The sequence below is a fragment of the Neoarius graeffei genome, chromosome 8, assembly GCF_027579695.1.
Source record: "Neoarius graeffei isolate fNeoGra1 chromosome 8, fNeoGra1.pri, whole genome shotgun sequence".
Lineage (NCBI taxonomy): Eukaryota > Metazoa > Chordata > Actinopteri > Siluriformes > Ariidae > Neoarius > Neoarius graeffei.
This window is the reverse complement of record NC_083576.1, coordinates 81,808,878-81,823,354: the sequence shown is the minus strand read 5'-3', so window position 1 is coordinate 81,823,354 and position 14,477 is coordinate 81,808,878. Positions and strand designations below refer to the sequence as shown.

The 14,477-nt window shown below is 42.8% G+C and overlaps 1 protein-coding gene across 1 annotated transcript in view; it reads left to right on the top strand.

Moving 5' to 3' along the window:
* The window catches only part of ndufa9a (NADH:ubiquinone oxidoreductase subunit A9a), a 61,769-nt gene that overhangs the window by 15,298 nt on the left and 31,994 nt on the right, over positions 1 to 14,477 (top strand). Inside the window, exons 4-5 of the mRNA XM_060928347.1 lie at positions 6,290 to 6,381; positions 6,459 to 6,600. Of these exons, the coding sequence (XP_060784330.1) occupies positions 6,290 to 6,381; positions 6,459 to 6,600 (234 nt within the window). The remainder of the gene's footprint in view (positions 1 to 6,289; positions 6,382 to 6,458; positions 6,601 to 14,477) is intronic.

Genomic DNA, 14,477 nt, shown 5'->3' with positions numbered 1-14,477 from the left:
CGACACAGATCCGATTTTTTCAAATCCGACCCAGGCCGTTTGGATATGTGGTGCTAATTCCGATTCCTATCCGCTCTTTTCATATGCGAGTTCAGTCTGAACCGCCAGGTCGCATTCATCCGACTTACACGTCATCAGCAAGCCACAAACGTCACTATTCTGCGCTGAAGTAGGCGGCGGGTCTCTCAAAAAAAGTTACAACAACATGGCGCATAATCACGGGCGCAGATAGAGGGTGGGACGAGTCATATTTAAATTCACCTCGTTCGGTCCCCCCCACTTATAGGGAGGAAAAAACGTCTATGCTGTCTTTCTTTGCATAAGGCAAACCTCACGGAAAAATCAAAAGACTAATTACCATTCGGTTTATTGAGGTGCACAGCAGTGTATACATAGTTGCAACAACTCACATAAAACAAAACAAAGACTGATATTCGGTTGGTTGAGCTGCGCAGACTGCACAGGTTGCGAGCTCGAGCTTGGTTGCTATGGTTACTAACAACAAGTTTGACAGGCATATCGGGGTTGGGGTTGGTTTGCTGGCAGCTTTGTCCCCCCCCCCCAGTTTTTTGTCCCCCCCAGTTCAAAAAACGTATCTGCGCCCGTGCGCATGACATCAATGCGAGGGATGCTTCGGGCTGTGAAGGTTCTGAATCTTCTCAATGGAAGGATGCAGAGGTTAGGGAGCTGATTTCCATTTGGGGGGATACAGCTATTCAAGCTAGATTGGATGGGTCATACCGCAACCGGGCGGTTTTACTTCCGTAAACACTGGCCATGCTCACTGCGTGTGACGTCGTCGTATCCTGCAGTGCGCATGCGGAACACTTTTAGGTCGCTTTTCGTTCATACTGAGGATCACATACAAGTCGCATATATTTGTTAATGTGAACGACCTCACAAAAAAATTGGATTTCACAAAAAAATCGGAATTGAGCATTAAGCCTTGCAGTGTGAACGTAGCGTAAGTGCTTTGCTCACTGACTCCAGCACATCGATATCTTGCCATGAAGGGAGGAGATGCCTGCGCTTTTTGTCTCCCCCCAGCACATGTCGAATGGCCTTTTCTTGCTCAACAAACCTCTCGATCATGCGCTGTCTTGAGCCCCATCTTGTAGGTGATTCCGTGATGAGTTTATGGTCAGGGAGCTTCATCTGATTTTGGGCATCAACCAGTGCTTTTTTCAGGTTCCAGCTGTTGGAAAAGGCTCCCATCACCTTTTTGCAGACACCAATGGCTGTCTATCTTCGTATCACGCATGCTTCTCTCTGGAAAATATTTGAAAGAGTACATCATTGCCATGAATGGAGCAACAGGCTTCTTTTGTCCTTTTTGTCCCTATTGTTCAGTGTGCCACTAGATGGCGCCAAACAATATTGTAAGCATCTGATACTACTAGCTGAATGGCAGAGGTGAACTTGAGATAGGGATTATTCAATGTGTGTCTGTGTGCTTTCTACACAACGCACTCTGAGAGTTTAGTTAGTTAGTTGCTTTTACTTACATTATGTATGTATTCATCAATAACAGCCTTATAATACCATGCATGACCATTTAAAATTCCATTAATTTTATGTAGTACAGCAGGCATATTATTTATCACAGTTCCCTGCTTAACAACAATAATAATCTCATCTCATCTCATTATCTCTAGCCGCTTTATCCTTCTACAGGGTCGCAGGCAAGCTGGAGCCTATCCCAGCTGACTACGGGCGAAAGGCGGGGTACACCCTGGACAAGTCGCCAGGTCATCACAGGGCTGACACATAGACACAGACAACCATTCACACTCACATTCACACCTATGGTCAATTTAGAGTCACCAGTTAACCTAACCTGCATGTCTTTGGACTGTGGGGGAAACCGGAGCACCCGGAGGAAACCCACGCGGACACGGGGAGAACATGCAAACTCCACACAGAAAGGCCCTCGCCGGCCCCGGGGCTCGAACCCAGGACCTTCTTGCTGTGAGGCGACAGCGCTAACCACTACACCACCGTGCCGCCAACAATAATAATAATAATAATAAATTAAATGGCATAAAATATCAAAATACATTATAATAAATGTCCAATTTCGACATTGACACACTCTTAAAACGAATGTGTTGGAAATCAACACATCTTTTGTGCAAGTTTAATTTCAACAAGAGTTGTGTTATATTTCAGAAATGTTTAACACCAAAATTGCACAAATAACACACAATGTGTTAAAATGAACAAAAGTTCTGTTGTCCCAATCTGGACATAGAGATGTGTTAAAAAACAACGCAAGTTGTGTTATTTTCAACACGTGTTTTAAGAGTGCACACTCAAGATTAAATGCAGTAATTAACAATAATGACATTTAAACTCACCGATTGCAATATGAAGCCGGTGCCCAAAGCACAGTAGCCTCTTCCAGTCATTCATGCGGAGTGCACTGACAACGTTGGCGCCGCTGTCCGTGGTCATGCAGACCATGGCCTCTTCATGCAGCGACCAGGATGCGAGGGCATCTTTCAAGCCCAGGGCAATGACCTCTCCTGTGTGGGCCTCTGGGAAGTAGGATGTCTGCAAACAGTAACTCCGAAGTAGCCAAGATTCATCGATGAAATGGATGGTCAATGAAAGGTATGGCTCTGTTGTTCGGCTCGACCATAAATCCGTTGTTGTTGCGAAGTATTTTAGGCTCTGCACTTCGCTTGCCACAGCTTTGCGGGTGTTGTCATACAGGGTGGGGAGAGCAGTCCCACTTAAGTATTTTCGACTTGGCACTGTGTAGCGGGGGTCTAGGACTTTTACTAGCTCAATGAAACTGTCTGACTCCACCAACTGCATCGGTAACATTTCCCTGGCAATGAAGTGGGTGATCGCATTTGTGATGTCTTGCCATCGCTGACTTCTTCTGTCGTAGGGCACCTTTTTGCTGAATGATTCAGCCAGCGTTTGTTGTGTTGGCCTATGTGGAACAGGTGGTTTACCGGTGCTTGTTTTTTGTTGAGCGGAGTCTCGAAGTTTCACAAATTCTTCGTATTCCTTGCTATGGTTGGTGCGCAGGTGGTGAAACAGATTTGTCGTTGAGCTTTGTTTGACAGCAACAGATTTGCGACATATCTTGCAAATGACATTGTCCTGAACAGCATCGGTCTTTTCGAATCCAAACCATCTCCATGCCAGAGAAGTAGACCCCCGTCTTGGAACTAAATCGTCTGAGGTGGTGGCCCCAGCCTCAGAGTCAGATGCTGCCTGTTCGTGCTGCATTTTCTCCAGCTGCCTTTCTGCTGCCAGCGTGGGCCTCGTGCAAGGGTTTTGTACAAGCGCGAAAACACTAGATGATGGTGCTGTACTTTTTTTTTTTTTTAAGGCTGGTGTGGCGCTGTGACGGCATGGCGCCGTGGTGAGAAGGAGCACTGTCTCCGCTCTGTATTGATTTTTGGCGGCTTAATTAAAAAAACTCGATAATGCAAAATTACACATCGTCAAAACAACATTCACGATGACATTGCAGACGATACATATCGCCCACCCCTAAGTCTGAGTGAGAAATCCTGTAGCAAGCGTGCAGTGTGGAAGAAGAGTTTGGAGATAGAAATCTTAGTTTCTCAGTCGTTAGCCTGTGCTGCTAGCTCTCGATAGCATTGGCTTGATTGCACTAGCGTTGGCCTTTGCTAACACTACTGATGAACACTACACCGGTTGGAAAGTGACTGCAGTGCCATGCTAACCGCACCGAGTCGCGAGTAAGCTAGCGTTGGCCTTCGAGAATGCTGATATACTGTAAAGTGTGTGTGTGTATAATAATAATAATAAATAATATTGGCTGGCTTTTTTTTTCATGGTATATCGGATGTATTCCATTCAGCTAGCATGATATTGAACTCGTCTTCGACTTGTTGCTGGTTTGATTCCCTGGTTGGTCGTTTTCGACTTCAGTATCATACTAGTTGAATGGAATATATCTGATATACCACTCAAAGCCAGCCAATATTATTTAACTGTTTCACCCATGAATGTAAATTATTCAATGCTAATTACTTGAACATCACACAACTGCAATTAGGCTCCTGTTTGGGCTCCTACAGTTAGTTTGTCCAAATACTTTTGGTCGGGGGGGCATCCTGTAATTACATTACAGACATTTAGCAGGCACTCTTATCAACATACCCAGAGCAGTCTGGGAAGCAGTTGGGGGTTAGGTGCCTTGCTCAAGGGCACTTCAGACATTCTTGCTGGTCCAGGGAATCAAACCAGCAACCTTTTGGTCCCAAAGCTGCTTCTCCAACCTTTACCATTCCGCCACCATTTACCTGATTTGGATGTAAACAAATCCCTGAATTCAGTGCATCATCCATGTCTGTCTGTAGAAGAGTGAGGACAAAATGTGAGCATGATATTTGAAGAAAGAAATTTTTAGCATGTTAAAGGAAAAGGCAACTTTTGTACAAAACCAGGTGTGTAATAGGAGAAAAACATATACGTAATCAATTCCGTTAATTATTTCCATTATATATCGAACATGAAAAAATATTTTTAACTTTGAAATCATGAATTGACACAGAGGAGTCGAAGTTGGAGGAGGCAGCCATTTTGAGATTGTGGGCAACTATAAACCAATCAGAATCTTTCGTTAATGCGCCTCCCTCTGATCTGTGATGTCACTGGGCCCATGAAAACAGTGTTTACAGACAGATCACTGTGATTAGGAGTCCCGGCGGGTGGCTTGTATTCGATTCGTTTATATCCCGACCTTGTCAGCTGTCAGATTTATGTTCATGGACCCGGTAAGCTGGTAAATATTTATTTTTTTCTTTACCAAATTCTAACAGAAAACGAGAGCGCCCGAAAGGGAAAACCGAGCCGAGCCGCTTCACGCATGCGCAGTAGGCTTGGTAGGACAAATCCAAATAGGAGTCATTCAGGATCCAGCCATGTTTTTGCTCCGTGTTTTTACTCAACCAAAGTTATACAGTATTATGAGCTTTAAGTTGCATAAATAAAACCATTTGGTGAAACTTTGAAGAAGCGATTGTACTGGTTTTTTACCTTATTACCATGAAGCACTGAAGAGTTCTTTTCAGTGGTGGGCCGCATGACGTCACGCAGTAGATCAATATGGCGGAACGCATCTTCGCTGAGCTCAGCGCAAGCCCATATTATTAAAAGTTAAAAGATACTGTTATGCGGTCTGTTCTTTCTCTATAAATTCCATGATTGATTACTTTATATATTTATCTATCTATTTGTGGTGATTTTGTACAAAAGTTGCCTTTTCCTTTAAGAATAGTAAAAGTAAAAATGACATGTTGGCACATGATATATACAGTAAGTTACCAGCTGGGAGGTCCGTATCATGAAATACCATGACCAAGGTCTTGAAAATACTGACCGAGGCCTCTGGGCCGAGGTCAGTATTTTCAAGGCCGAAAATAATATATTTTTTCTTTACCAAATTCTAACAGAAAACGAGAGCACCCGAAAGGGAAAACAAAGCCAAGGCGAGCCGCCATTTTGAATCCTCATTCACGGCTGTAATGCAAATGGCTTCCTCCTCGGTATACAAGTGCACTTCCATGGCAGGAAAAAAAAAAACCTACATTCTGCTGCCTATGTAGTCCTCTATTTATATAAAATTGAGTCATTCAGGATTCAGCCATGTTTTTGCTCGGTGTTAGCAAGTTACAGGTTCTTTTGTTTCGTCTTCATCAGGGTAGTAAAACTCGCTTTCGCTGTGAACACTGTCATTATCGCTATCCATGCTGTAAAATTAATGCTATTATACTGAGAAATGCGAAAATACAGTAAATATTGCCAAAAAATTGCTACTATGTTCGTTGCTGTGAACGAGCAAGTTGACAAAGGTCTGTAACCGGGGTCCGTATCGTAGGCTTCTGGACTGCTCGCGAGCCAATCGGAGTGCACAATTTGATGGAAACCAGACTGCGAAAAAAATTAATAGTTATGTTTCTTTTCACTTCATGCATCTTGCCAACCAATATTTCCTCCATGTTCTCTCTCTCTCTCTCTCTCCTTTTTCCCCTCTTGTTTCTGTATAAAGTTGTGATAGTCCCGTGATAGACAACTCTCGCAGTTATTTTCTTGAGAAGACAGGATTTGGTGAGGAGTCGGACTGTGAATGCCTTATCTACAAATGATCCTGTAGTGTGCACTGGACCCCTACAACACCAAACAAGCTAACACAAGTCATTTAGTGCGAGATGTGGTGCACTTGGCATTATATCAGCGCAGCAGCATCCTTTGACCTTTGTATCAGTGTCCCTCATTTATTGTCTTGCTTTTTTTGTTTCAGGAATGGGATGCAAGGGATAAGGAATCGATCAAAAGAGCAGTAGCGCATTCAAATGTTGTGATCAACTTGGTGGGAGAAGAGTGGGAGACCAGGTAAGCAGGGCTTATGTGTGTTTGTGTATTGGAGGTTGAGGTGGAGTCTGCTATATGTGCTGTTTTGCTCTCTGCAGAAACTACAAGTTCGAGGACGTGTTCGTGACCATCCCTCAGCAGATTGCAAAGATGTCACGGGAAGCCGGGGTCTCAAAGTTCATCCACGTCTCGCACCTCAACGCAGACATTCGCAGCCGGTCAAAATACCTGAGAAATAAGGTATGGTGGATGATGCACACAGTTTCATCTCACATAGCATTTTCTATAGTGTTAAAGGGGATACGCAGAACTTACATTTCTGAGTGGATAGTATCTTCATCCTTGACTCTTGTATGCTGCATCAATGGGAATAAAAAATATATATTTTTGAGAGTTAAAATTGACTGCAAAGTTGGCATTCGAGCTGCCCCGCTGAGCCAGCCAGCCCTGAGCGTGTGACGTCACAGCGGTAACCGGTTTTAAGTCCGAGACCTTTGACAGCTACAGCGCCCTCCACAATTATTGGCATCCCTCGTTAAGATATGTTCTTAGGCTTTTAATAAATTACATTTTTTTAAATAATGTAGGACAACAATGCAAAAAAAGAGAAAAATCCAACCTTTAATTCAAGTGCATTTATTCAGTGGGAAAAAAAATCCCACATTAAGAAATAATTCTTTTACATGAAATCATGTGTGCCACAATTATTGGCACCCCTGATAATACTTTGTACAACCTGCTTTTGCCAACAAGACAGCACTTAATCTTCTCCTATAACATTTCACAAGATGGGAGAATACAGAGAGAGGGATATTCGACCTTTGCACAATCTCTGGGTCCTCTCCTATGCACTCTCCTCTTCAGCTCACCCCACAGGTTTTCAATTGGGTTGAGGTCTGGGGCCTGAGATGGCCATGGGAGGAGCTTGATTTTGTGTCTGGTGAGCCATTTTTGTGTAGATTTGGCCAGATGTTTAGGGTCATTATCTTGCTGAAAGACCCAGTGACGACCCATCTTCAGCTTTTGGGCAGAGGCCACCAGATTTTGATTTAAAATGTCCTGGTATTTCAAAGAGTTCATGATGCCATGCACCCTAACAAGGTTCCCGGGGCCTTTGTAAGAGAAACAGGCCCACAGCATCACCGATCCTCCCCCATACTTCACAGTGGGCATGAGGTGCTTTTCCGCATACTCATCTTTTGTGTTACGCCAGACCCACTTAGTGTTTGTTGCCAAAAAGCTCTATCTTGGTCTCATCTGACCAAAGCACATGGTCCCAGTACCACTTAGCGAACTCCAGACGTTTACGTTTATGCTTGTAAGTGAGAAAAGGCTTTTTCCGTGCATGCCTCCCAAACAGCTTGTTGGCATGTAGATAGCGCCTGATGGTTGTTATGGAGACTTTGTGACCCCAAGACGCTACTATTTGATGCAATTCTCTAACAGTGAGCTTTGGAGAACTTTTTACTTCTCTTTCCATCCTCCTCACTGTGCATGGTGGCAGGATAAACTTGCATCCTCGTCCAGGCTTGTTTGCCACTGTTCCAGTTGTTTTAAACTTCTTGATGATTCCACTGACTGTAGATATGGGCAGGTGTAGGCGAGCGGCTATTTTCTTGTAGCCATTGCCTGACTTATGAAGGTCGACACACATCTGCCTTGCTTGAATGGTGTGTTCTCTTGTCTTTCTCATGTGGAAGAGTGGATAAGAGAAATAGGCCTCTGTGTCACATCATATGTATACCCCAGGGAAACAGGATGTGATGAATTACTAATTAAAGGCTCCTAGATACTCTGATCAACTTTTATAAACTACAGTAGAAATGACAGAAATGCTTCAATTACATTTATTTTCTAGAAATTATGGGTGCCAATAATTGTGGAACAGGTGATTTTATGAAAAATAATTATTTCTTAGTCAGGGATTTTTTTTTTAAATTCACTTGAGTTAAAGGTTACATTTTCTTTATAATATTATAAAAATCTTATTTTTTGCCAGCATTTCTCATGAGAATAGCATTAATTTTACAGCATGGATAGCGATAACGACAGTCTTCACAGCGAAAGCGAGTTTTACTACCCTGAGGAAGAAGAAATAAAAGAAAACCTTTCAGGAGAAAGCTAAAAACCTGCAACTGTTGCTAACGCCGAACAAAAACATGGCTGAATCCTGAATGACTCGTATTTGTATAAATAGGGGACTACATAGGCGGCAAAATTTAGTTTTTTTTTTTTTCCTGCCATGGAAGTGCACTTGCATACCGAGGAGGAAGCTATTTGCATTACAGCTGTGAATAAGGATTCAAAATGGCGGCTTGCCTCTGCTCGGTTTTCCCTTTCGGGCGCTCTCGTTTCCTGTTAGAATTTGGTAAAGAAAAAATTAATATATTATTTACCAGCTTAAGGTTGGTCCGTATGGTGAAGTACCGTGACATCGGCCTTGAATACTGACCTTGGCTCAGAGGGCCTCGCTCCGTACTTTCAGGACCTCGGTCATGGTATTTCACAATACAGACCTCCCAGCTGGTAAATAACATATATTTATTTGTTCCAATAGGGCAATTATTTTGCAGTGGTAGCACCCATATTTACACGCATGCGCGCGCGCACACACACACACACACACACACACACACACACACACACACTTCCACAAAACATTTCAAAACACAGAATTTAAAATAATACATTTTGCCACCGTGCATCATGAGAGACTCATTTCCAGACTGTCTTCTGTTGGTATTACTGGCTTAGCTTTATCCTGGTTTCAGTCATATCTAGCAAACAGGCAACAGTTTATTTCTATTGGTGTTCATAAATCATCCACTGCTACTGTTGCTCAAGGTGTGCCTCAGGGTTCTGTCCTTGGCCCCCCTTCTTTTTATATGTTTCTCCTATAGGCCAGATTATTCGTAACCATTGCCTTAACTTTCATTGTTATGCTGATGATATTCAAATCTACATCACTATCACCCCTTCCATAGCCTCTGTTCAGCTGCTAAGGACTTGCATCACTGACCTTAAGCAATGGCTGCATAAGAACTGCCTTAAACTTAATGCTGGCAAAACGGAGGTTCTATTAGTAGGTACCAAAAGACAGGTTCAGAATTTCTCCAGTTTCACTATTGATGTTGATGGTGTGTCTATTAGTCCTTCCCAAGTTATAAAAAACCTTGGAGTTCTCTTTGACTCCACCCTTACGTTTGAACCCCATCTTAAACTAATTACTAAGAATGCATTCTTTCACCTCCGCAATATTGCATGTTTCCGTCCTTTTCTCTTGGAAACTGATGCCAAAATGTTGGTCAATGCATTTATTTTTTCTCGTCTTGACTACTGCAATTCTCTCTCTTATGGTCTCCCTGCCACATTGCTCAATCACCTACAGTACATCCAAAACTCAGCAGCAAGAGTCCTCACACTCACCAAGCGCACTGCTCACATCACTCCTGTTTTACAGCAACTGCATTGGTTGTCAGTTATCTCTCGGATCAAATACAAAATCTTGCTTTTAACCTATAAAGCTCTTCATGGTTTCGCCCCTTCCTATCTCTGTGAGCTAATTCTTTTGTACTGCCCCTCCCGCTCCCTCAGATCTTCTGTCTGTGGACTTCTGACTGTTCCACGTTTTAAAGGAACAGTCCACTGTACTTCCATAATGAAATATGCTCTTATCTGAATTGAGACGAGCTGCTCCATACCTCTCCGAGCTTTGCGCGACCTCCCAGTCAGTCAGACGCGCTGTCACTCCTGTTAGCAATGTAGCTAGGCTCAGTATGGCCAATGGTATTTTTTGGGGCTGTAGTTAGATGCAACCAAACTCTTCCGCGTTTTTCCTGTTTACATAGGTTTATATGACCAGTGATATGAAACAAGTTCAGTTAAACAAATTGAAACGTGGCGATTTTCTATGCTATGGAAAGTCCGCACTATAATGACAGGCGTACTAACACCTTCTGCGCGCTTCGGCAGCGCATTGATATCTGAGCTCCGTATCAATGCGCTGCCGAAGCATTATCTCAAGCTTATCTCTAGCCGCTTTACCCTGTTCTACAGGGTCGCAGGCAAGCTGGAGCCTGTCCCAGCTGACTACGGGCGAAAGGTGGGGTACACCCTGGACAAGTCGCCAGGTCATCACAGGGCTGACACATAGACACAGACAACCATTCACACTCACATTCACACCTACGGTCAATTTAGAGTCACCAGTTAACCTAACCTGCATGTCTTTGGACTGTGGGGGAAACCGGAGCACCCGGAGGAAACCCACGCGGACACGGGGAGAACATGCAAACTCCGCACAGAAAGGCCCTCGCCGGCCACGGGGCTCGAACCCGGACCTTCTTGCTGTGAGGCGACAGCGCTAACCACTACACCACCGTGCCGCCGAACTTTATTATTATTATTATTATTATTATTTATTTCCACAAAACATTTCAAAACACAGAATTTAAAATAATAAATAGAATAAGAAGTGGTGGGGGGGTGTAGAGGTTATCTCTGTTTCCTAGTAAAGTTCAGTAACTGGATAGCAGAAGGCAGGCTTTTAGGCAGGATTTTTTTTTAGGGAGTCTAACTTTTTTGCAGGTGTCACTGTATGTGGCGAGGTGTAGCGGCGCGTTGAGCGCCGCTGGCACGAGTGTTTTAGGGGGTTCCGGGGGTACTCCCCCGGAAAATTTTGAAATTTCTAATGCTCTCAAATGCTATTTCCTTCATTTTGACAGCAAATTTTGAGCAATACAGCCAAGTGTTTTTGCCTTTGTTACAACATTCTTGTATCAATAGTAAGGCTAGACTGGGGGGAGGCATGTGTGCATGGAAAAATTCAAGCCAGATTCATTTTAGGTAAAACAACTTTCTTTAATGTCTTAATGTAAACAAAATGGTTTCACTGCAACAGTCCACTGGCAACAGTATGTTTACAACCGCCTGGGGGCCTTGAGGTACAACTTTCTGGCGGCAGCGAAGTCGAATTCCGGCATGGAATTCATGTAGGTATAACAGATTGGTAATACAATATCAACTTTGGGAACACCAAAACAAAATACACTGCAAACTGCGTATATTTTTAATGAATATTATTATTAAAATGGGTATATTTCTGGGATTTTTTGAGCTGGAGTTGCATATTAAGCATGACAAATTAGCTATAAAGCTTTCTGATCGCAGAATACTACATAAATAAAGCTTGTTGTAGCTGTGTTTGTCTCAGTCAGTAGTGCACCTATTGCAATTGCATTACATGTGACAACCAACCCCGAACACAGTGTGACAACCAACCCCGGCTGACCAGTTTTGCTTTCAAAGCCGCTAGCGTCCAAAGATTTAGTATAACAAAGAATAAAACACACAGGAAATATGGCTAAGTCTTCAAACATTATAATGGTATTCGTTTTTTCAATAGAAACCCATTAATTACAAAGCTAGAAGGTAAAAACCAAGGTACTAAAAATTTACATTTAGGTATGAAAAACCTTCAAATTGTTCTCACCTTTGAAATGCATGCAACACACAATAACTTTTCAGGTAGAATGACCCCAGTACTAATTCTAAACATTTCTATCTTGGTGGAATTGAGCAGCGCCCTATGGTGGCTGAGATATGACGAATGTGACAACCATAACTTGTGACAACCAACCCCGGTCATCCCTATTTATTCATGCAAGAAACCTGGCTGTCTAGTTATGGGATTGTGATAGTTTTTTGACATTCCAAGCCTATCAACAGTTACAGAAGAAAAAAAAAAAAACTTACATGAGTTCTCTTCTGAAAGAAGTTGGAAATCGTTGTTTGCCTTCCTCTTTTCTTCATTTTCTTCCTGTCATGCCCAAAAAACTCAGAAAAATCTATCTTCTATCTTCCTTACCAAATATCCCACGTGTTCGTCCTTTTCACGTGCGTTCTTTGGAATCCCAGCATCCTTTAGAACGTGTCGTATTTGATTATTGTTTAGCCTACTAGAAATACTACCCGCCGGCTCGACTACCACACTCTCCACTACGTAGCCTGTAATGTTGGGAAAATCTGCATGAAAATGTGTTATTTACTGTTAAAAGGATTTATTCGGGATAAATAACATGTCAGGTAAGGCCGGTTTTCTATAGACTACATTCCACATTTAGCTGCGGCAATATAGTCTACGGCTATATTGTCTGGATATTTATGCCAGTGTCTCCTAGGCATACATCTTTTCCCCCTCTGCTCTGGGAACGCATATTACAAGTGCTTTGTACACCAAATTTATTTAATAACCCATTTATTTATAACGAGGGCTCTCACAACTTTGAAATTAGTGCAGCCATAGAAACGCGTGTTTCTGTAGCTCTGCGGCGGGTGCCTATATTTTGTACTCTGGGCTCGTGCTGTTGCTATGGTAACCCTGGGCGTCTTCGGGAAAGACAGCTGTCAAAGCGAGACTTCTGAAATTTCCAAAATGGCGGTGTCAACAAAGCTTGTAGATCCTCGGAAAGCTCAGACTCGGCGATTTTTTAACATATTCAGCTAAGTTACCGGACATAACACGGGCGGAAATATTAGGGCGTCTTTAGGGCGTCGTACTAAAAAGTAGGGCGTCCAATTTCTTGTTTTTTTCAGTACAGGGCGTCGAAAAGACGCCCAGACGCCCCTCTATCTAAAAGCCTGGCAGAAGGTATAAAGGAGTGTTTATATCTGTTGGTAGAGCCCTGCACTCCCACGGGAGTCCCGCGGGACCCGCCGCAAAGCAGTGCGGCGCGGGACAAATTTTGAAAGCTCATTGCAGGCGGGAGCGGGAGTGCACAATGCGGGTGGGAGCGGTGATAAGCTGCAGTCCTGCTAACTAAAAACGTGTTTAAAATAAAATTTATAAATTATTAATTTATGTCTATCATATATAATTTGTGCTGGATATTTTATTTGGCATTAATAAAAACATTTTAAGATGCCTAAATTTGCAGAGAGAGTCAGATTGCCATTGATCACCCTCACGGGCAATCCTTTGATCACTCTAATGACTCGCCGTTCACACCCAGCCTCCAGTGACCCACACTAACATGATGCCTCAATGACACCTTAGATGAGCTGGTCATCAGAATTCTGATTCTGATCCAGGAGAGGATAAATAACTCCCGTACGTTTCCGATTCCTTTCCTCTTCCGTGTTTGAGATCTCCGATCAAGGCAGAAGAGCAGAGCTCCTCTACTGAAGCTCACAGTGCTTCAAAAGTAAGTGCTGCTTTAAAAAGAGGTACATTTACCGTTAAAAAGTCAAGAGTCCTGAAATCGGACTCAAATGTAAACTGGGTTAGCCTAATGTTTTTATGGCTGAACAATAAATATACCAAGTTTCCACTTGGAATTACGTGTTCGCCTGTCTTTTTTTTTTATTGTTTATTATTATTATTATTATTATTATTATTATTATTATTATTATTATTTTTATAGACACTGACGAAGGCAACAGCCGAAACGTTTGTCTCCTTCTGCTGCTAAAAACAACTGAAAAGAAATGTAACTAAAAGAATAAATTCAAGAGTGCGATCCGTCTCTCCTTTCACACTAATTATTCATAGGAGATGCACCACGGGAGAGCGCATACTTAAATGATTAGCCTACTTAAATAATTATTATTATTAGGTCTACATGTTGCCATTTCAACATTCCGAATTCAGAAACAAGGTAAATAATAACAAACGTGAACGTGAGCTGTAGATATTTATGATCAAATCCACTCAAAGTAGGGGGCGGGGCACCATCACGCTGTGTCAAGACAAGAACTTTCCTGAGAAATAACGCGAACGTCTGCATCATGCGGGACAAAATATGGCGGGCGGGAGCGGGACTGAAAATCATAATTCTTTGCGGGAGCGGGACTGCACGGGACTGAAAAATCCGACCCGCACAGACCTCTGTCTGTTGGTTCTGGCTAATGGATATTTGAAATGGGAGCCAGAGGGCAAAGCCTGAAATTCACTGTGCAGAGGATGGATGTAATTTGACAGGACAGATTCAGCCTTCTTAATTACTTGTTCCTCATACAGTGCGGACATACTTTTCTGTTGAACACCAGTAACACTACTACACACCTTAAAGTGCTGATGACACGTTTTTGACATCTTTGGCGATGTTTTATAACATAAA